At 37.8% G+C, this 23498-nt stretch overlaps 2 protein-coding genes across 7 annotated transcripts in view; both read right to left on the bottom strand.

Annotated features, from left to right (window-relative positions):
• LOC111866275 (AP-1 complex subunit gamma-1) overlaps positions 1–14990 on the bottom strand; it is a 48830-nt gene extending 33840 nt beyond the window's left edge. For 2 of the 4 annotated variants that reach the window (XM_023855064.2, XM_023855066.2), the window contains exons 1-7: positions 14304–14427; positions 13793–13896; positions 5910–5971; positions 3950–4133; positions 3534–3680; positions 1223–1461; positions 185–261 (exon numbers count right to left, since the gene is read on the bottom strand). In XM_023855064.2, the coding sequence (XP_023710832.1) occupies positions 185–261; positions 1223–1461; positions 3534–3680; positions 3950–4133; positions 5910–5971; positions 13793–13812 (729 nt within the window). In that variant the 5' untranslated portion in view covers positions 13813–13896; positions 14304–14427. Of the gene's footprint in view, positions 1–184; positions 262–1222; positions 1462–3533; positions 3681–3949; positions 4134–5909; positions 5972–13792; positions 13897–14303; positions 14428–14880 lie in introns of those variants that run through there. The other 2 variants (XM_023855065.2, XM_023855067.2) reach the window with 2 other exon arrangements.
• Positions 14991–17177: 2187 nt separating this feature from the next.
• LOC111866281 (ADP-ribosylation factor-related protein 1) overlaps positions 17178–23498 on the bottom strand; it is a 15352-nt gene continuing 9031 nt past the window's right edge. For all 3 annotated transcript variants that reach the window (XM_023855081.2, XM_023855083.2, XM_023855082.2), the window contains exons 4-5: positions 22270–22441; positions 17178–19266 (exon numbers count right to left, since the gene is read on the bottom strand). In XM_023855081.2, coding sequence (XP_023710849.1) covers positions 19176–19266; positions 22270–22441 — 263 coding nt within the window. In that variant the 3' untranslated portion in view covers positions 17178–19175. The remainder of the gene's footprint in view (positions 19267–22269; positions 22442–23498) is intronic.

Below are 23498 nucleotides of genomic sequence, written 5' to 3'. Positions count from 1 at the left end.
TCAATTCATATATCCAAAGTACCCTCCTGTGTAAGGTAAAAAAGAAAAGAGATTTACATGCACAAGGAAATACATTAAAACCTGTAAAACTCTACAATACATGAGATTTTTTCTATAAATGCAAATAATATCCATACATACTTGTCATTACCAGTGTTTTTCACATGTAGCATGATGGACTTACCTTTTTGAAGTGATTTAGTGTGTCGAGACTGTTTTCACACATTTCAGTGATTAAGGTGACTCCAGTGATTAGAACGCCTGAAAAATAAATTCCATGTTACAACCACTCTTCCTAAACTGATACCCATACAAATCAGACGGTGCCCATTTTCCTAAGTCTGATAATGAAATAACAGAACTGACTCTATAAAAATAGTCAGCTCACCTTCGGACTTCGCATACGCATTCCATCATCTATACCATGTTAGAAACATTTAAAAAATCATTTCTCAAGGGCACTTTAGCATTATCATCATAGTGCTCTGAATGTACACATAGGTCATTTCAGAAATAATGCACACAATTTTTTGTTTAGGTCCATGTTTATTTTTTTTTAATATCCCTTTACAGTCCTTCAATATAGTCCCCCTGCTTCTCAATGACCCAGTCCCAACGTGTGGGAAGCTTTACTATTCCCTCCAGGACACCATCTTTGTTTTATCTGTCAAATGGCTTGGGTAACTGCAGCAGAAAGCTCTTCCAGAGAGGGAAGTTCACACTAGTGCGAAAATAGTGTTACAACTCACCACGTGAAACAAAAGTTAATGAATATTAAACAACATACAAGTCTCAAAAAAGCCTCAGTAGCCCCAATCCGCCCCCGGATAATCGAGAGTTGACTGTATTTGTTCCTTGGCCTATAATCATTTTACTGGAAGTGCTATGCATAAACACACGTTCTAAAGATGCAAAGTTCACGTCAGGTCCAAAGACTAGGTCTTCTTCAATAAGAGTGCTGCTATGTTCTTACTTTGCAACTAGAATGCTTAGTTGACTGTTCTGGAGGAATACATTTGTAACTGGAAACAACTTTGATATCAACAAAAGCAAAACGTCTCAGTGCCAGTCATTACTAGTATTTAACACGATTTTCTATTCACATAAATGTATAAGAAAATGACATCATTTACTTTTTTATTAATATTGAAAAGCTTAATTTTCACAACTACAGAAAAGAATTTTACTCAGAAAGAACTATTTAATCCCATGAAATACATACCATGATTTTTCTCTGACAGTAATGACCGTGTCGCTGGGAGAAAGATCTCCATTAATTCTGGAACTTTGTGTATTATGCGGAATGCACACAATGCAGCTTTCTTGCGGATATATGCATTTGGTGACTTCATCAGCCGTTCCACTTCAGAGGCAAGATCACGAGACATTTCAGGCGATGCAATGGCACCCAAGGTACATAGTGCAAGGCCAACCACAAACTGTGTTGAACTGTTCAAATCACTAAAACAGTAAGGAGTGTCAATTGATCAACACAGGTTAATCAAGCTTATTTCTATCGCTGTCCAATTATGGAGCTGTCAGACTCCTATACAGACAACACAAAATGTGTCATACATAATAAATTAACTTATTTGCTAGACCTTTTGTAATTTCTGTAGCCTAACTTTCCCATTTCCTGGATAGTCTCTTTCCAAAAACAGAAGATCACATTAAGTGGAGGAACTGTTTTGGAACTGTCATCTGACAGATTACTGATCAATCAATCAACTTTCCCATTATATTTTAAAACAGTATAACATACAAGACTTTAGATGCATGATACAAACAGCTACTTTATCTTTAAGTTCTGTTGCAGTGTACTCTCTTAAACCATTAAAATATGGTTATTTTAATAAAAGAACATGCAGAAACAACTAGTGAATTAAAATCCATCCTGCTTATAACATAAAGATTCAAATATCTCTGCATGCCTACCAAGCATATCCTTTAGATACAACATCAGTGATGGATTAAACACAATCAGTGGCATCAATCAGATGGCAAATAATATTTTCAGGTACCTACCAGTCCCAAGCAGAAGACATTAATATTTTCATACCCTCTTAATTTATTATTACTGAAGGATCTGAACAACTGTCACAGACCTATTGATTCATTCTATATATATCTCAAACAAAACAACTTTCACAGAAGAACATACAAGATTTCTACAACCAAATCTGTATCAATCTTACTGATACATAAACATTACTACCTACACTTGAACTTTCTGTGAATTCATTTTGGTTGAAGAAAGGCTTTTATAAGCGACACAAATCCAGCATAATGAGAACTCAAATTCTAACTGCAGATAATGATAATCTGGGCTAAAACTTTATACAATAGGGCTTACCTAAATTTGCATTTCATAATATATTTACAAAAATATAAAAACTTTGACTTAACAGCCCAAGCATAAAAATTTACTTTATGATTACATTGGCCAATCAGAGACACTTATTTACTTAACCAAGACAATGTGTACAAAATACTATTAAATAAACATGTAAATAAATCTGCTACATTTTTATATCAGATAAACTATATGGGCATTAATAATCAAAATAACCATTAATGGCATAAACAATTTGCAACACATCATCTAAAAGTGATTCTGATTTATTCTTATTGATACCAAGCACAGAATGACAATTTAACATCAGTTTTAATTTTAAAGCTCAATATCTGAATACAAAAAAAAAAGGGGGGGGGGCAGATGCAAGGGAAACCAAGAGATGCCGACATACAACATAAATGGATAGGTGATTCAACCAGTCTTTAATAGAACCACTGCCAACTTGTTATAAAATTATAAAATCTGTATTCACAGGATGAAATATTCCTTGTTTGGATATTCATAGCTTCAAATCTCTATAACAATATATTTATGGTGTACTTACTTACTTACTTACTTATTCATGGAGCTGAGCCCCTCTGGAGGAGCCGCCAATTCTGCAGCTACTCAAGAATTTCCCATCATTCTATGGAACCCGAAGGTTCATTACCATGTTCACAAGAGCCCTCCACTGGTCCCCATCCTGAGCCAGATCTATCCAATCCATACCATCCCATCATATCTCTCAAATATCCATTCTAATACTGTCCACCCACCAATGCCTTGGTCTTCCCTGTGGTCTCTTTCCTTCTGGCTTTCCAACCAATATCCCATACGCATTCGTCTCCCCCATTCGTGCTACATGCCCTGCCCACCTCATCCCCCTTGACTTGATCATTCTAATTATACTTGGAGAAGAATACAAGTTATGAAGCTCCTCATTATGCAGTTTTCTCCAACCTCCTGTCACCTCATCTCTCTTCGGTCCAAATATTCTCCTCAACACCCTGTTCTCAAACAACCTCAGTCTATGTTCCTCCCTTAATATTTATAGTGTACTAGTTAAGAAAAATTCAATGTCCCATACCATAAGCAAGGGCTGTAATTTGTTTTTATTTTAAGTGAGTTTTAACCACAACAGCAATTTACACCTATGATCTTTACATACGTTAATTCTGGCACCTGAAAAATGACTCACTTCTTTAAGCAGTTTGTGATGAGCAGGTGGACATCCTGGCGTTCATCCAACAACAACATGGCACCCAAGTATCCAATGCGTTTGTCAGTGAACCTTGGAGAAGCTATCAATTTCAAGCATTCTAGTTGACCGAAGTGTGCTGGATACCTGAATCACAAACATTTGCTACTAAATCAAGCTGTAAAATCTATTTCATCTGCAGAAAAACCACTGGAACAGGTCATATTTATGTCCACTGTACTGTTTTCATTTTACAGTGAATGCAGATAAAATTGGAGGATTCTGATAAATAATTATGAGATCAAGCTTGCTGACACTAGTGTAACTGTAATTTTTAAGTCCCCAGTAAACAATCAGCTATGACCTCATACACAAATCAAGTTCCTTTTCACTGCAGTTCGCCAAATTTTCCTCACCCAAGCATATGTATGTACAGAAGTTTGGCAATATTCCGACAGCGCCAGACACTATCCTCTTCACGGAATGTTGAACGGATATAAGCACACTCCTTGTTTATTACGGCACGTTCCTCTGCTGCTGTCCGTGCAGCCCGTATCTGTCTGATCAGATCCCTTAACCGCATAGGAGTAGGCATCCTCACTAAACAAAAGAAATCATATAATTCCATAGCTAACAGCATCAACAATTATCATATTCACATTACAGATCACACATCAAGCAACTGGGTGCCAGAGAAACAAAACCCATTTCTGCTAACATTAACCTTGCAATCACAGCAGGCAATATTCTGTAGCATGCAGAACCACTGCTAACTAATGACACTGTAAATAACAACACTTGTTGCTAGGCAAGAGATTCCTAACATGCACTAAAGGACTAACTTGGAAGTGGTGCTCTCTACATGGTCCATGCAACAGCTGCATAATACAATAGAAGAGCTGTTGGGAGAGGTGTTTTCTGTGTAGTCCATGCTGCTGTGTTATAAGCAGGACAAGTCTAGAGTTTAGTTAGTTGGGAGACAGTTGCCAGCCAATAACAGCATGAACATGGAAGCTGAAGAACCTATGGTGTTGAAAGCCATTACCAGGCAACAACTGGTGAAGATACAGCAGACTCAGAACACTTTGTGCGTGCTGTAGTGAATCGTAGAGTGTGTGAATTAGTGATAGCACTGTAGTTACATTCTCTAAGAGTTCAAATAATCCAGTTACCAATCCAAACCCTGTCTACAGTCACTCATACACATGGGAATATAAAGCCTGAATATGTTTGTTTGTGGACAGGTCACCAAAGCAAAACTTTCACATGCATTGCAACAGCACACACACACACACACACACACACACATTCATGTTCATGTACTATTTCCATCCCATGAGTGACAGTAATATTTAGATATATGAAATTAATTTAATATTTAGCAATGAATGTATATTTGTTTATAAAGAACTGGAAACCATTCTTCAAAATAGGAGCCAAGAGGATGTTCATATAAATCAGTTCAGTAAAATCATGCAAACTGCTCTAACCTCAAGGCTAAACACAGTCACTTATTACACATCCCTGAAACTACTGAATCAATAAATGCTGCGTAAAAATATCCTCAGATTTTGTTCAATCCAAGCAACTGCATTGGGCACACAGAATGCACACATTATGACAGCAACATCATTAATATTTATGATAACTTGAATTCATTTTGTCATGAAGAATGTGACACTTCAGTATGCCTCTTGTTAATTTTATGCACTATCAGCAACAACATAACACATTGTGCTGTAATGATTATAATTCCACTGTAAAATTGTATCTTTGTTTTTCATTTTCAAAGTTCTGTTAAGTTTGGGACATGCTGCATCCAAAGTCACAACTGACATGCTTAGCAAGAGGAACTGGTTGGGTTGTACGGGCAGATTCCAAGGAATGTGGTCACTCAGACCCAAAGGGGCTGAAGAAATGGAGCCTAATATGGGCCAGCAGGAGAAAAAAAAACAGCCATTTTTTTCAGCACCTGTTTTCACTCCTGTGATAAAAAACAATATTGTGGCCATTACAAGGGCAGGTTTCTGCTCACCACTCTTATTAGTCAGGAGAAGGCTCCATTTCCTCACCCTTGCCCATGGGCCTGAATGACCATGCTGCTTGCAACCTGTCCATGTAACTCACCAATTCTTCACCCTGAAGATGGGGACAGCATGGTCCTCTGACAAGTCAGTATCTACCTACTGGGCAACATGGTATTAGACTACGGTAGACCACAATTCTGTAAACTACACATGCAATTTAAAAACGTTTAGTTTCAGAAATTAAAAACAACTAAAATTCATTAGTTGATTATCTTCAACAAAAGAAATTAGCTCTATAAACTACACCTACAAATATGCTTATGACAAGGGTTTCAATTGCACTACTTACCCCTTTCCACAGCTTCATTAATAACTTGTTTAATTGCAGCCATGTTGAAGGCTGGGTTAAACCTGAAAACAGTGTATTTATTTTAAGAACAATTTTATACCTAGAAATAAGAATAAATAATAACATAATTTTACAAGACATTCAAGAAGCCAGCAATTGCTCGAAAGAAATGATATAATAGTACAGTTCCTTCCACTTAATTCTTTCTTACACAACAACATGAACTATGAAACATGAAAATAATGAACACTTTATTTTGTATAATTACCCCTTGTAACATGTTGTAATTTGCAATATGTTAAAGGTTAAAAAAAAAGCCATCCCCATAACAGGCCATGAAGGCCCATAGGGCTGAGAGATGTTGAGGCTCCCACATCTTCTCTAGACACTTGGCTCACAGATGGTAAGGTTATCAGACTTACACGCTGACTGTCCTTTATCTCACAGAAAGATTCCTGGTCCTCATTTCTGTTAGGGGCTGAGCCCACCCCAGGACCATAATGCAGCTGGAAGGATCAGGTCAATTGAAAAAATTATCATCAGGACTCAAACCTGCAACCTTCTGGCTTATAGTATAGGGCCCCCCCACCCCACAAAAAAAAGTGTTACATTTAAGAAACAAAACCAGATTACACAGCATGAGAACAAACTCTCTATGATCATTCAATATGGAACTGAAACTGGAAATCCAAATTATAGCTTTCATATGCCAATATTATCTACAGAAATTAAACACATTTCTGGTAAAAATGATGCATTTATATGAAGCTATCCCTGTTAACAGGCTGTGGACGCCCATAGAGCTGTCAGACATCGAGGCTCCCACATTTCGTAGGCAATCAGCTCACAGATGGTGGTGAGTCTGTCAGCCTTATGCACCAGCCACTCTTTATCCCAAGGAAGATTCCAGGCACTCATTTCTGTTAGAGGTTGAGTCAATCCCAGGGCCATAGTGTGAATGGAAGGATCAGGTCAACTGAAAAATCCAATAACCTCATTGGGAATCGAACCAGCGACATTCTAGCTTGTAGCACAGTGCCTGAGCCAACTATGCTGCCGGAAGTCCTCATGATGCGTTTATATACATACTTTACTGTCATGGTCACTTTATTTATTTATTTTAAGAGATGTTATGTATAACTTATGAACAGTAACAAAAGTGATGCAATGTATATGCTGTCCATGTCCTGGGCATACCTTCACACTCCTGATAATACTAAGTAATAGTGCAGGAAACAGGGAACAAAACTGAGTAAGAGGCCTTTACAGCAGGGTGAGGGCAGGGGTAAATTTAAAGTTTACCTTACTGGCCATTGAAACTGAATTATTAGAATTATGAACCAAAACCTATGTACTATTAACAACTGAAGACATAATACTCAGAACAATATTCTAATGTAAATCAATGTGTTTCAAACCTCTAGTCATTTTAAACATGTCAGATAATATACAGACGCTTAACATTCAGCAAAAGTCTTCGGATGGCAGGGATTTTATTTCAGCAAACAGTGTTAATAGCCTTCAACATTATGGAAATCATTCTTAATATTGTTCTCAACATTCTGGAAAATGTTCTTAATCCTGTACTGAACATCAAAGAAAAATTCTTAACACCTTGCTGAGAATTAACAAAACCATTTTGCTATGCTGTATGAGACAAATGCATGCTGCTGAGATAAATAATGAGGGAAAAAGGTCTGTGTGGGAACATCCCACATATCATATTTATACAGCACCCACTTTCCCGCTCACTTTTCACCATCACTCGCCCTAGCCAATCGCGTTGCTTCCAACGCTCACATTTATACAGCACTTGCTGTCTAGCTCACATCCAGATCACTACCCGTGCTAGCCAATCAACGCTCTGCAAATTTCGCTCTTCCATTACGCATGATATAAAAGGCGGAGCACAAACTTCGCAAGTAGTCAGTGACCACACCAGCCAGTCAGCCATCACATCTAATCCAGAGTGATCGGTCTTCGGAGTCCTCGGCACTTCACTGTGTCAGGGATGGCTGCCTCGGCCCTCCGGCGGTCCTGTCCAACTCACTGGGCATCTTGGCTCCCTCGGCTAGCCAGCGGTCATGCCCGACTCACTGGACAACTGGCGCAGCTGCTGCCACTCCAGCGACTGCGCTTCACAACCAGACTTCTCCCAGCAACCACGCTCTGCGATCAGGCAACTTTCGACAACTGCCACACTGTGACCAGGCAACTCCCGCACTGCGGCCAGTCAACTCACTCAGCTGCCGTAACATTAGTCAACACACTGCAACTGCCATTATTTCTACCGGCGCATGCAGCCCTACTTCACCGGCCAAACATCCTAGCCGAACAGCTCTTTTCAGGGCCTACAAACTTTCTGAAGTGGTTTGTCTATTGGAGTATCGACAAATCCCACATGTGTATATTCCATCTTTAAATAGTGACATAAAAGGAGAAGGTTATGAGATTTGAGGTTTTTACACTGATAAATCTTTATACGGTGACCTACGCCTAGATTTGGAGAGAAATAATAAAATAAAAAAACAAATTATCCAAATTTCAAATATACAAAATACACTTATTCCCTTTACAGCTCCTATATAATACACATCAATTAACATCTCTATTGCGATTCTGCCTGATCAAAGCTTTAACATAGCTTACAAAAAAAAAAAAAGATATTTACTATCCTGGTAAGGAAAACAATGAACAGAGACATGAGGGTTCAAGCCTGTTGCCTGAACTTCCAACACACCTATACTGCAACCCACCCTCAATCAACAGATCAGACTCACCTCCACTGTTGTAACCATTAGCTGCTGACTTTATTGAAAAAAAAAAAAACAGTAAATAATACAAATAACTGATTTTAATAACGTGAAATTTTGTAACCTGTCAGTTCAAATTCATAATCAATAAGCCCAAAATACAAGTGATTAGTGGGAGTTGGGTAAGTCATGCAGAGAGGAGGTAGCTGCCAGGAAGATGGTTGGGGGAGAATCTGTTTTCTTTCTTTCCCTTACCCGACATTAACTAACATGCAATGACTGCTTTCTGAAACATGTTTTAATCTTCACATAACAGAGGTGTGAGGTGCAAATCAAATCCACATATCCCGGTAACCAGCAGAAAGTATTAAAACTAAAACGAAGAATAAACTCAGCTGGTGTCAACCAGGTATAATGAAACACACAAACTACATTAAATTCACAAACCCATACACACACAAAAAATAATTATGGCAAACAAATACTATTTAAGATTTGAGGCTTTCACGGCGGTGACTATGAAGAAAGTAGTCTTCTGGGATTTGGCACCGTGTATATGTGGTGTTAACCGACATTCCTCTGAAACGTCGGTTAACACCACATATACACAGTGCCAAATCCCAGAAGACTGCTTTCTTCAAATACTATTTATGCCAATATAACCCCCCCCCAAAAAAAGAAAACAATACAGGAGAAACACAGTTCATTATGAAAATGTAAAAAAGATAAAATGTCCGCATATATTTCTGTCTTAAACACAACTTATTATCAAGTCACTCTTCTTCCTCACTACAAGTTTTGACCATGTATGGCCATCATCAGGTGTTGTCTATCTTGCTAAAATTGTTGCACTGTATGTCAAAGTTTAGTATGTGTGTGAACATGATATTTCCTAATCAAAATAAATTAACCTTGAATTAAAATTAATTAACATCTTACTGTTTTTCATTGTGGTCACTGTCTATTCATTTAAAAGATATTTGCATGAGTATCTCTCATTTTGGATTTATTCACACTGCATTCCCTTTGTGGCGTGGGTATTACAAGTGTTATTTGTGTAGTTTCTTAAGGATGTCAATGTAGTGTTATCAGTCTTGTTATGTATGCACTACTGGCTGTAGGTTTTTCCATGCCGATAGGCTAGTTTGTGTGAATAATTCTGACATATGCTGCAAAAATTTTAGCAAGGTAGACAGCACCTGATGATGGCTGTATAGGGGCAAAACGAGCAGTGAGGAACGGTAACCAGATAGCTGCATTTAAGACAGGACTATATGTGTATGCGTACAAAAGATATATTAATGCAACAGGATGCTTATATACAATACTACAAGCAAAGTGGCCTGAATTTGGACAATTAAACCAAAGCATCATGCCAAACACAACCTGGGCCACTTCACATTTTTCAGACACAGTTCACAATAAGTGTGAATAACATACATACAGTACTCTGAATTTCAGATGTACTGTACAAACCTGAAGTATTACACCTAATACAACTTAATGTGGGACCCTTTTTATTTTTTAGACAGTTTATATCTCGAGGGCCGCCCCTGTGGTCTAGTGGTCAAGAGTTCCTTGCTACAGATCCAGAGGTCCGGGTTCGATTCCCGCCGCTACCAGAGTCCCACTGTTCTAAGTTTATTCATCAAACTGTGAACTCTTTCATGATGAAATTTATGTCAAAATTTTCACCAGCACTTTCTATGAGGTCCATATTTCACATATGTGTCATACAGAAATACATACTGCTCTAAAGTATACCACACCATGAAGAACCACACTGCTCACTAACTGTAACTGAGAACAAATGGCTAATGGAGTTGATTAACTGCTGACAAATCATAAACAAACTCCCATACATTAACCACACTGCTTCCCGTGAGACATAATGCTATCAAGCAGTCCGCAAGTTAATTACTTCCCTTCATTCCAAATGTAACTGGCCGTCATCTGGCATGCTGATTCATTGGAGAAATTTGTATGCACCATGCAGCAAGCACTGCACCAGTTGCCGTGAAGAACTGAGCCATGAACCGGTCGAAAAGTTAAAAATCTGTGTATTTTCTGGTCCAAGCCAAAGCCCAATATAAACACTACATTACTTCCATGTATTCAGCAAATAATATTCATGTAGTGTAAGAAATTTAACTTTCCACCACTCGTACCATGATTTGAGTGATTATGATCAAAATGGCAATTCATATTCACATTCTCTCTCCACTGGAAACTGTTACTGCACAACAATAACCTTTAGCAAGTAATGTCACACAATGAACATATGCCAAGCCATGGTGCTTATAGCATCATAGTCACTTTGATTCTCAGCTGAGGTTCATTCAGTGTTTATTTCATAAGTAATGTATTACTTTACAAATTACTCTATTACATAATTACATATATGTACTAATTTATGTAGGAACAGTCACCATATTTTATCATAATTATATACAGGAAGTCTTATTATAACAGCCTTGCATAAACCTGCCACGTAGCAGATAATTCATGACCTGCTTTCCCGCCGTACTTTAAATTCCCTTATTTTACAGGAGAATCTCAAAGTGACAACCTTGCATTTCTAAGCATGCTTCACATTGTGGGAATACATTTCAACTGAAGTCTTCTCAGCCAGTCAGCTGCATCAATACAGAATAAATCTCTGACAATTCTGTAACTGAGATTCTCAAAGCAGTACTTATGAACAGTACAATCTTCTGAGAAATAATGCCATATAAGTGGGTAGAAGTTAACCAGTGTTCTGAAGAAACATCAGTGAACTACTAAAATGTATGTCATTACATTCCAGAGGACAGCAATCTTCTTTAAACACCTGACAGCTCAGAGATTATCTATCAGAGTGGAAACATGACTCCATTTCAGACACCTGTCTCCAAATCAGGGACAGGCTGAAACAGGCCTACTATCATGAGGGACAGAAGAGAACTCAGTCTCAGAGGCCGTCTCCTCTTACAGCACCAGAGAGTGAAAGAAAACTATACGATTTGGATATGGCATGTCTCCATTGGTTCCTCATGATAGTAAAGTGTCTCTGAAACAGTTGAATTTTCTTCCGTATTGAAATAGCTGATGAACCATGGAGATTTCATTGCAGAAAACCTGTAATTTTATTAATAACAAACGAACCAACTTGATGCTGGTCCTTAAATGTTTTGGGTTCTGGGAAAAGCTGTACATAAACAATGGTGTATAAATTTAGACTATGGCATATACAAAATCAAAATCACCCCTTCTAAGGTGTATATACAGAAGATGTAAACAAAGAACAGATGGTACATTAGAAGCACAACATTAGAAGTCACAGCACAGTAAGCTCTGAAGTGGTAAGATAAATTTCTACAATTTCAGACACACTTGAAATGTCTATAACAAGCAATTACACCAATTCTGTCTCAAAAATGTGCAGCCAAACACAAGCATGAGCTACAGGCATTTACACTAATATTCTATCTGAAGAGCTGTATCAGACATGCAAAGAAACACACTAGTCTAAAGTAAAAACAGTAAAGGTAGCCCTGTAACAGGCGGTGGAGGCCCATAGGGTTGTGAGATGTTGAGGTTCCCACATTTTCTAGACAATCGGCTCATAGATGGCGGTAAGGTTGTCAGCCCTTTACCCCTAAGAATATTCCAAAAAGATTCCTGGCACTCATTTCTGTTAAGAGGCTGAGTCGAACCCAGGGCCATAGTGCGTAGATGGCGGTACGGTTGTCAGCCCTACACGCTGGCCACCCTCTACCCCTAAGAATATTCAAAGAATAATCCTGGTACTAATTTCTGTTAGAGGCTGAGTCGAGTGGCTGGTAAACTGAAAAAAAAAATCCAATGACCTCACCAGGATTCGATCCCGCAACCTTCCAGCTTGTAGCATAGTGCCTCAACCAACTATGCTACCATGTGCGTAAGGTAGAATGAAAAAAATGTTAGGTATCAAATGGATATAAAGATATGAACCATGAGGGCTATTGCATGCTAGCAAAAAAATTATCTTGCACCTAATGCACATCTACATAATGAAAGCTTTATATTCNGGGGGGGGGTTGATACTGATACTACTAGGGGGGGTGATACTGATACTACTACTACTACTAGCTAGTAGTAGTAGTACTACTACCACCACCTCTGTATGTCAAACTACACTTCACAAAAATGTTACCCACACTAATACTTGCTGCCTACTGCAGATAAAAATGAACTCACACTGTTCTGCAAATATCTAATAATCTCGTCCTGAAACAAATTTCTGTAGTGGCAGTGCAGAACCTAACTATAAACTTTCATTACTTGGGTCAAAATTTTTATAAATAATTTGTATTTTCATAATACTGCCATTTTGTATATCAATTTCTTATTTCTCAAAATAAAGCCCACATTATTTAACATATGATCTAAGATGTAAACTTCATACACTTCAGTCACAATATTTGTATGGTGGTACAAAGGGAAAACTACAAGGAAGTCCTCCCACTGTTCGTATATAATACTGCAGCCCCGTTAAAAGATAAGGTGGAGTGCCTGAATAACTAACCTACAACATATTTAGAATGTTACTGTTTCACCAAACAGCCTGCTTATTAAAATAATGCAAATTAACTTACTGCAAAACAAGTACAGAGGCCTCAAACATGATTTAAATTTTGATATTTAACAGAACTCACTAGGAAACTTCAAAGGAGCTGCAAATTCCCCATTACTTTCATGAAATCTGAATGAGCTCTATGTGCTAAAATGTTATGCATAATGATGTAAAACATGTATGAAACATAAGAAACTGATAAACAAAAGTAACAAAAACAGAGGCATTATACTTTTACTCTGGCAAACTGTTAAGCATAAACTTCAGAAATTATATTTATCATATAGGTCAAATTTATAGTACTACCCACCACACAAATTAGTTACTGCATGAACCACAATTAAATTTACTTAAATGGCATGCACACCAGCAAAGAAATACGAAAACAATATGGGAACACAACATGTGCTGCAGAGTATTTGTAAAGAGTTTGAAGAATGACATGTGAAAAATGACCCCAAATATATCACTATATCTATACACCACCACCCTACAAAATAAAGAATTATAACTGATATGTCCAATATTTTTATTACCCATGATCAGAGGGGTTCATGTTTCCTCTTCAATTTGTACACAAATGATGCAAGATTCGATCAGATAATGTGGTAAACAGCAGAAACTGGTGTGCGTTTCCTGGCTATAACATGAAAGGCTCAGGGTTAAGACATAATCACGTTACATGAACTAGTATGACGGAGTATGGTTATGCAGACGACACAGTTTGGAAAACACACGGGAGTTTTTCATGAATGATACTAAGGAACACACCTACCAACAAAACGTTTTTTACTCCAATTAAAACATGTAACACTTTTCTCATCCTTAACGTGCTCTTGATTCTAAATATAACACGGGGGCGCTGAGGCAAAAAATAAACATCAATTACGTTCCTCCATATGACTTTCGGGTCCACATTTCTAACATTTCGTCACAGCCATGTCACCTGAACCAAAAACTTGAAAATTTCATACAGATTAAGATATTGGGTACAGCATAAACAATGCATACCGTATGCATTAACTTAACAACAGTCATTGTTCTTACCTTAAATACGACTTCACAAATGTAAAGATTAACAAATTTCAGGAAAAAGAATCAAAATTCATTCCTCCAGCCTCAGCTGGCCAACCCCACCAAGTACATACACAATCCAAGATGGATGATATATCAAGTACTAAAGTGACGTAGCGAGAGATTAATACTTGGATGTCAAATATTGATGTAGTTTACATTTCTACTAACACTTTCAGTTAATAATTACCTATAAATTTAACAATCTACGCTAAGCAGTCCTGACAGATGAATACAATTTTAAAATGTGATGTCACTGATTAATGCAGTACTCACTTCTAGGCTTCAAGATGTGGGAGCTTGCGGCGTTTGTAGGTAGTTTTAAGCGGTTTTAAGTGTATATTTTTGCAACGAAAAAAGTGTGTGTAGTACCATGCGTTGCAAAATTTAACATAGTCATTTAGATGATTAAATTTTTAGCTCACCCGAATTCCACCTTGATGGATTAATTTGTGCCCGTCTCAGTATGGCTATAATATGAATTCCATTTAAGCTGCAAAATTGCATTTTAACAAGCATGCAATTTACATTGACACTCAGAATTACTTACCTCCTGTTCAGTTCAGGCGGTAAAACACTAGTTTCAGGTTCATAATACGGCCACATCACAATTATTAGTATTCACTTTACACACACCTGTTCACTACCATGGGGGTCACAATTTTGATAATAGTTATCGATAATTATCACAGTAACCTTGAGTTGCATTATCTCTAAGCTCCAAATAGGCGTCCCTATCCACCTGTCATACGTAAATAGATAAGTAGTGTTCATCACCACGCAGTCGTGTATATTCAAAGAGAATGTTTTACATCTCTTATTCATTTGGGTAGCCAACGCATTTTAGGCTCTATTGTCATGGCTAGTTGCATAAGACACTGAATAAAATGAAAAGAAACGCCTTTTCCTGAAAGTGAAAAACATGGATAGCATTACATATAAGAGAGCTGCCAGGTGCCATGAATTCTTCCACACTTTAATACTGAAATGCCAATTGTACCCATTTTAATCATGCACAAGTTACTCTAAATTAATTTATTTTTAATCAAACCATTCTTCAAATTCTGTACATTAAAACTTTCCTCTATCCCGTCAGTCTGGTATGAAACTTAGGTTTCTTATTGGTCACATACAGTTCAATGAAAATCTTCCCACACATTTTCCACTGTATTTACATTGTAGTCACAGATTAGTTTCTAGTGAACCTGATCTTAGCAGTTTCCTTTTGGCGAGTTTCTACTGAACTGCTGTCATACATAAACATAGGAAATGATAAAACAAGATTAAATAGTAGCTCCATGGGTAATCAGATGTTTAAGGAAAGGACGGTAATCCTCGTTTTGGTAGATCAAGAGCATCAGGATTTTTTAGTTGATTATTGAGGAGTCCTATGCAGAATAACATGAAGGGAGCTGGTAACTATGTAACTTGCAGACAGCCCTGGAAGCACAATAGACCACTGTAGGTCTTGATACATTCATTCGTCAGCCTTGTCTGTCACCTCTGAACTACGATATCACAAGCTCTTCACCAAGGATTGTTCATTATTCATACTCAGCTGAAGCAAAGTACATAGTCAAACTGTTATTTTTATATATATATATAAACTGTTATATTTTTCTTGCCTTCCAAGATTCCACTGCCATTTATTGTACCATATGGCTAATATGTAATTATATTGGATACTGCCTAATGTTTGAGGTATATTTAATAACACATATTTTTGGCATTGGCTGTATTGCTATCTTCAGTGGACAGCTGCCATTATACTGACATATTTTCATATTTTATTTTCAATATTAAAGCCATGGTTGGGATTAAAACTAGAACCCCCTGAATATCAACTTCAAGTGCTAACCATTAGATCACCAAGGTAGGTCTGTTAACGTTCAGCCATAAGTGGAAGCTAACCAGCCTTAACCCAACAGCAGCATATCATGGCATGCATTCATACCCAAATATTACAAAGATTTTGTTCACTAGAACATATATATGCAAGTACATGCACCAAATCCAAGCTTTTAGTAATACCAAAGGATAGCAAATTGCATTGGCTGCGCCATAGCTCAAGTGGTTAGTTGCTGGTTTCCCACTGTGGCGGCCCGGGTCTGGTCAAGTGGGATTTGTGGTGGACAAAGTGGCGCTGGGGCAGGTTTTCTCCGAGTACTTTGGTTTCCCCTGCCAATCTTCATTCCCCCAAATTGTCCATCATCATAATCACCCGGGGCAGGCTACAATATGCCAATCAGTGGCTGCTGTGCCGAGTGGACCCAGTTCGACTCCACCCCCCACTAAGCAAATTGCATTACCTTTCTACACATTATTAGCCCAAATGGGATGGAATGATCTCAGGGGCAGAAGCTCAGAAGGGTGGAGTAAAGTTGTAACATATGGAAATGAAACACAGGGTGCACAGTAATAACCTAGTGTTTATGTGGAGAAGAGAAAATTCTTGACCCTACCGGGACTTGAACTCCGACCCCTCATTCGTCCAACCAGTAGCTAGTCGCTTTACCGACTGCGCTATCCTGGTTCCCGATGTTATCATTAAAGAGTTGCTAGATTCTATTTTCAGTATATTTCCAGTGTTCATGGGCCAGCAGGAAAATAGAAGCATGCTGGGTTAATACTTTCCTCACCAGATGGCAGTGGCTATGTGTCTGATTTTAGACTATATGTATACAGTACTATGAAATTATATTAATATACTGTGTTGCAAAGAAGTTAATGGGCGTAAGGGAACTGGAAGAGAGCAGCGCAGGATAGAGAGGAATAGAGGGGCTTGATAAGGGAGGCCGAGGCCAAGGCCTGACATCGGGCTGTTGCGCCATAGAAGAAGAAGAAGAAGAAGAAGTTGCTTTTATTGGGAATAATCATATTATTTTGCTTAGAAATATCACTTTTCATGATCTGTTTAACTTCAGTTTCAGAAGTGAAACATTTTTAGTTTCAAAAATTTTGCTCAGTAAAGGTACACTAATTTTTGCAAAACAGTGAATTTTTTTTAAGAATATTAATAAAACAAGTGCTTAATTTTTTATAGACAGTTACAGATATGTGATTTCTCAATGATGTCCTACAAAAGCCATCATTGCTAGCATCTGTTCCCCTGCTCAGCTATTACTGTTTAACGAAAACAAATATCACACTCCACTCCATCCCTTTCCTGGACCCAAAATATGTGTTGTTTCTGTTTATAGTGTTAGCATTACCGCATTATGAAGTTTGTCCACACAGTACCATGTTTATGTGTTCATGAACCAGTTAATATTCTCCATATGCTGCGTGATAAGAAATGAATAGCATACAGAGATCCTTAAGAAAAAAAAGGGGGGGGAAATTAACACAAATCACCCTTATTAGTACCAAAAAACATTGAAATAGCACTAATGCTGTTAAGCATGCACTTGTATTAAGAACAGAGAGACTTATTACTGCTGTTATCATCTCACTACAGCATTTACTAGGGGAGAGGGTGCATCTTACAATATGTGGAAAGCATATCATAATTAAAGTAATTTTCCAATCAACACTAAACTGTTATTATCTTGGTTAGAAATACACTGATTCATATTAGTTCCAAAAAAGCCTTCTAGTTTTTCATTAACTGTTTGTACCTGGGGAAAGTTTAACAAAGAACAAACTATTATTCTTTACCTCTCTGTTCTCTTCTTTTCACCTGTGGACCTGTAAAGAGTACCGTAAAAAATATCATTCAGAGGGATTTAGAAATATTTAACATTCATTTCAGTTCATGAAGTTGCTATCATCAGTGTTGTAATTTTCATACATGACACACAGGTTCTTATGTAGTTTAGCAATAACACAATATCCATCACAGAAATTACAGATTAACAAAATTTGGAATGGTGGTTTGGTGGCGTAGAAAAGACATAATTTGTCTGCATTTATAATAAATACAATCATTAACAAGAACATCATTTTAATACCTCACGCTGTCTGGCTGATTCTGGCAGATGCCTTGTACAATTCATAAACTCCCAATATATTATTACTCTTGTAATCTACACAGACATTAAAATATGAATTTAAATACAGTATTACACTGTTAGTAACTCTGACCTTTAAGATACCGAATGACTTGCAGCATTGTAAAATACCATGGCAAACTGATTTACCATGTAAAATCACTGACCAAAGGAATAGCTAAGGATGTGCGTACAGAACCAACAGTGCCCATACACCTCTATAAATGAAACATCATTCACAGAAATTCAGAACCCTAGAAAATCTGATCAGCTGCTATTGTAAATTGTATGAAGAGAACAAGAAGACTATATCTGTTCAAATGATTCTAGACAAAATATTTTTCTAGAAAGTTGTATAGGATTTTTCACCAAATTTGTAGCTCATTTCTTTAATAAACGTTTTTGGCTTACTTGTGTTCAATTATTCTTTATACTTCTAGCAATGTATACAGTTAAAACATATTTTAAAGGCCAAAATTAAGTCTTCTGATGAATGCTCCATCATAATTCTGATGAATTATAATTTTCCCCATTGGTTTTTAACTTCAATATAAGCAGTTTCAAGATATATGGTAAATTCGTTGCACAAATTAACCGCATATAGAGGTTTACCTGTATTTTGCTTTTGTTGCAAACATTACTCCCAATGAGATTATTAAAAAAAAAACATTTTTGTCAAGTACAACCAATGTGACAAATTGTGAGGCAGTCACCTGTAAACTACTACTTGCATACTGTAAATCAGCTTCTTATATTACAAAAACCTCTAATGTTATAGTCACACTCTTCCAAGTTAAAATGATGCATTCAATAGCAATTTAATTCCTTGCAATATGAGGTTCTAATTGCGTTAGACTCAAGTGTCATCCTGATTCCTTGGTGGCCTGACTTCACTGTTGCGTTTAATGCAGTCCACAAGCCATCGTATCCCTTCATCAATACCATCCCTGCAACAAATGAAAAACAAGGCATAAAATTCTCACCATAAACTTCAACTTAGTATTAGTATATGACACAAAAAATCACTTATTTTCTGACCCAAAATTAACAACATGCAAGACAGAATACTTTTCTTCTCGAAAAAAAAAATGTTGCCAGTATTCAGACATGACAATGAGAAGGTAGTATATTTTACAACCTTTTATAAAAGTAAACGAATAAACTTAAACACTGTGCACCATGCTACTCGCTAAGCAGGGTAAAGTCTGTGTGCTTAACTAATTAACCACTGCGCCATGAAGGCGTATGTGGGAGTGGATGTATGGAGCCACATTTTCTTGACCTCAGCACTAGCTACAGGTGATTGATGAGCTTCATGCCCAGGCCGCTTTACCACTCGGGAGAGAGGCCCCCGTACCCATTGGATAGGAGGTTGGGTGAACACCAGAGCCAGTCTCGACAATGTTGGGAAGAAAAAAAAATCTTGACCCTACTGGGACTCGAAATCTGACCCCTCAGCCACCCAGCCTGTAGTCAGTTGCTATACCAACCTGCTAAGCAGGCATGAGAAAAATACATTGCCGTTCCACCATACACTCTGCACATCAGTAATAATTAAAAATAATGCTGTCATATGAAGGGGGCACACATGACAAAAATAACTGGTTCTAGATTAGATGATTGGATTTATTAACACCTTTTACAGTCGCTCTAAAGTACAGGCAATATAGCACTATCGCTGAGATATTCATTTTCCAGTTCACCATTCCACATGCACTAGAATTCTGTTTCCACTAGTCGTCTCCTAGCAACAGATCTCAACATAGAAACTATCATTTCAAATCACTATGAAGTCTTCTTGCCATTTCTTGTTCAGTCAACCTTGGAACTCAACTAAAACCTCTCCTGGACTCGTGTGTTATATAGCCTTGGCAAGGACAATGCAGAAAACAAAGTTCTACTGTTTTGTAGCGTAGACCACAGAAAACACAAGTCACATGATAGCTAAGTACTGTTGGAATGTGATGTCACTGCGCATGCGTGGATGTGTGTTTACCAAGCAGTTGCCTAGAAGCAGGTTGCATAACCCCATTGTTCCATTGTTGCGTGTGTGTACTGCTTAGAAATGGCTGTTTCTGTGGCCCAACCATCCTTGCATGGAGCAAATATGCTACAGTACTTTCAAATATTCTTTCCCTGACTATTGTTGAGATATTTCATAAGCATTTCATACGCACTGAAAGACAAAGATCTGATGGTTCTAATCCAGTTGACACATAACAAAGTAATGCCCACAAATTATTGTTAGAAAAATATGAAATTCCTTGACGCAACAGAAAATAGAAAAGCTGAAGTCACCAACCTTCCATACAATTAATAATTACTGATATGTTGGGATTTTGGACTTTATCCATCGTCCTGGTTTTTAAGATAACAAATAAAAACACGACGTTTCGGAAACTGGATCTGTTTCCATCCTCAGGTGAAGGAAAACACCTATTCAGTTGGGTCGCTTAGAAAGAGCTAGCCTCAATCACTGGACAAACCAATGTCACAAAACATGAAGATTATAAACACCTGAGACCAGGCTAAGTCCATGAGAGCTAATAAGAAAAATATATATATATAAGAAGAGGCTAGCTCTTTCTAAGCGACCCAACTGAATAGGTGTTTTCCTTCACCTGAGGATGGAAACAGATCCAGTTTCCGAAACGTCGTGTTTTTATTTGTTATCTTAAAAACCAGGACGATGGATAAAGTCCAAAATCCCAACATATCAGTGTGTTATACACCATCGTCAGAATCCTATAGTAACTAAATTAATAATTAATTTGTAAAATAATCTTATGTGAAAGCAATGTGTGCATTTAACATAAATCATTAAATTAATTCAACATCCAAAATTACAGTATTTCTTACTGAAAATTAAATATCCATCCATTATGCTGTCAAGTGCCCACCTCATGACTCAAGGTACGCAGGTTCAAACCTGGCGGAGGTCGTGGAATTTTTAAGGGCGGAAAAATTCAGGGAACAATTCCTCCGGGAGGGACTTTAAGCCGTGGGTCCTGTGTCGTAGATTTACAGCACATAAAAGATCCTCATGTCTCTAGGAGACCTCTGAGCAAAATTAGGCAAAAAGTTTCCCACCCAAGTAGTTTCCAATGCCTCCGGTAGATGGAGAAGTTATCGGGTACCACTGCCAGAAGAGGGCCGACCTCGCTGGCAGAAAGGGGAGATAGCGAGCACCAGTATCGGTAGGGTATGGCGACAGTAGAAATTAAAGGGGGACGTACAATAGACTACTAGTCATGGTGTATGGGGAAACCCACCCCCTCTAATACTGAATAACTGAATTGAATGCTGTCAAGTGTATGAGTCTCTCAATGGGGTCCTGGATTGGAAATTGGATTTAATGACCACTTACAGTTTGTAACTATAACAGTCTCATGGAATTACACACCCCAAATTTCAGTGTAACTGCAGCACACATAAAGTCTTCTCAGCCTTCACTAGTCATTTCCTGGTAATGGATTTCAGCACTGTCTACTTACATCGTTACCATCGACACATTTTCCACAACTGAACTAAGCTCTAAACTTGTCCCACTGATAACCCCTTGGCATGGACTGCACAGAAAATATGGTTTCCAACAGTTATTCCATTGCTGAGTGTTGATTCGTTGCTGCAGAGACATGTTCACCATGCCATGGCATGGACCACAGAAAACACCACTTCCAACAGTTCCTCTGTTGTTGCATGCTTATTCGTTGCCATTAGACCGTTTTTGTAACTGCCATGTAGTAATGGGTCTACACACTACAATATAAATGCTTCTCTTTTTTTTTCATAACAAAAGATTTTAAAATCCTCTTTAATAAGTGTCTCTTCATATATATCATAAGAAATATCAGTTGAGTGTATTTAATTACCCCAAAACATAATCCACTGTTACAATACCACGTGAGATAAATTTATAAATGTTGTTCACTAAAATATCTCTGCCATACCCAGTCAGAGCTGATACAGGCATCACCATACAGTCTCTTCGGCCAATCAAATGTGCACTTTGATTGAAAATGGGCTTCACTTCACGTACTCCCATGCAGTCTGGAATATCTTGTTTGTTCGCTAACACAAGAAGTGGAACTCCATTCAAACAGTTGCTGGAAATCATCTTATCTGCCAACAGCAAAATATTGACAATATGCAAAGTAAACTGGTATCAAACATCTAGAATTCTCAGTCAACCAGCAAAAATTTAAAGGAAAATGTACCATTTTTATACAGTTATTTAAAAACAAATATGTGATGAGCACATGTTCACCCAACGTGTGGCTGTTCTCCCAGCTAACACTGACAGTGCTATATGTCTTCCTCCGTCACACACATGCTGTCACAGAAGAGGCTAGTTGAATCTGTGATCATGTTGCAGTATTAAGTACCTGAATCCTTTACTCGTCAATCTGCCATGTCAGCTAGGAAGACTCCCACACAAGAAGTAAAGTGAAAACACACTTTTCTAACTTCTGTTTGGTTTCTATAAGATTTTTTCTCATGCAACCAGCACATTACATTCCCCATAGATGCTTGGGGAATGGGGAATTCACTGTATATCACACACCTTCCCTAGGAATGACAAACAGGACTAATGGGACCAACAAGTACAGTCCAGGCTCTACTCTTAAATTCATGAATATGTATTACTAAAATCTGGAAGGCACACAAAAGACGTATATGTCACACGTTAATTTACACAGAGCACACATAATAACACATCATAGTTCATTCATCCATTCATTCATCAGTAATCTGTCAAGACGACAGGTCCACAGTCTCTTCCAAAAAAGTTCCTCCACTTGATGCGATCTAGAGCTTTCTCCTTCAAATGAAAATATCCTCTTCTGTCCCCAAGGTCATCCAGCATCTTCTTACGTCTTCTGGTCACTTCTGTCCGCCCCTCTATCTTTCCTTCAATAACTCCTTTTAGAAGGCAGTTACCACGTAACATATACAGAATATTACTCTGCTCACTGACTCTAAATAATACTTCTTCATTTCTCACATAATCGGTCCAACTGATCTTCTCCATCCTTCTCCAACACATTTCAAAGCTTTCCAGGTGTTTCTGATCTACTGCCCTAAGTGTCCAAGTTTCAGCCCCATACAAAGCGATGCTCCAAATGTAGCATTTCACTAGTTTCTTTCTCAAATTTAAGTCCAATTTGCTGGTAAAAAG

The sequence above is a fragment of the Cryptotermes secundus genome, unplaced genomic scaffold (assembly GCF_002891405.2).
Source record: "Cryptotermes secundus unplaced genomic scaffold, Csec_1.0 scaffold1025, whole genome shotgun sequence".
NCBI classification, from domain to species: Eukaryota; Metazoa; Arthropoda; class Insecta; order Blattodea; family Kalotermitidae; genus Cryptotermes; species Cryptotermes secundus.
The sequence above is the reverse complement of the archived record's forward strand: the minus strand, read 5'-3'. Positions and strand labels throughout refer to the sequence as shown.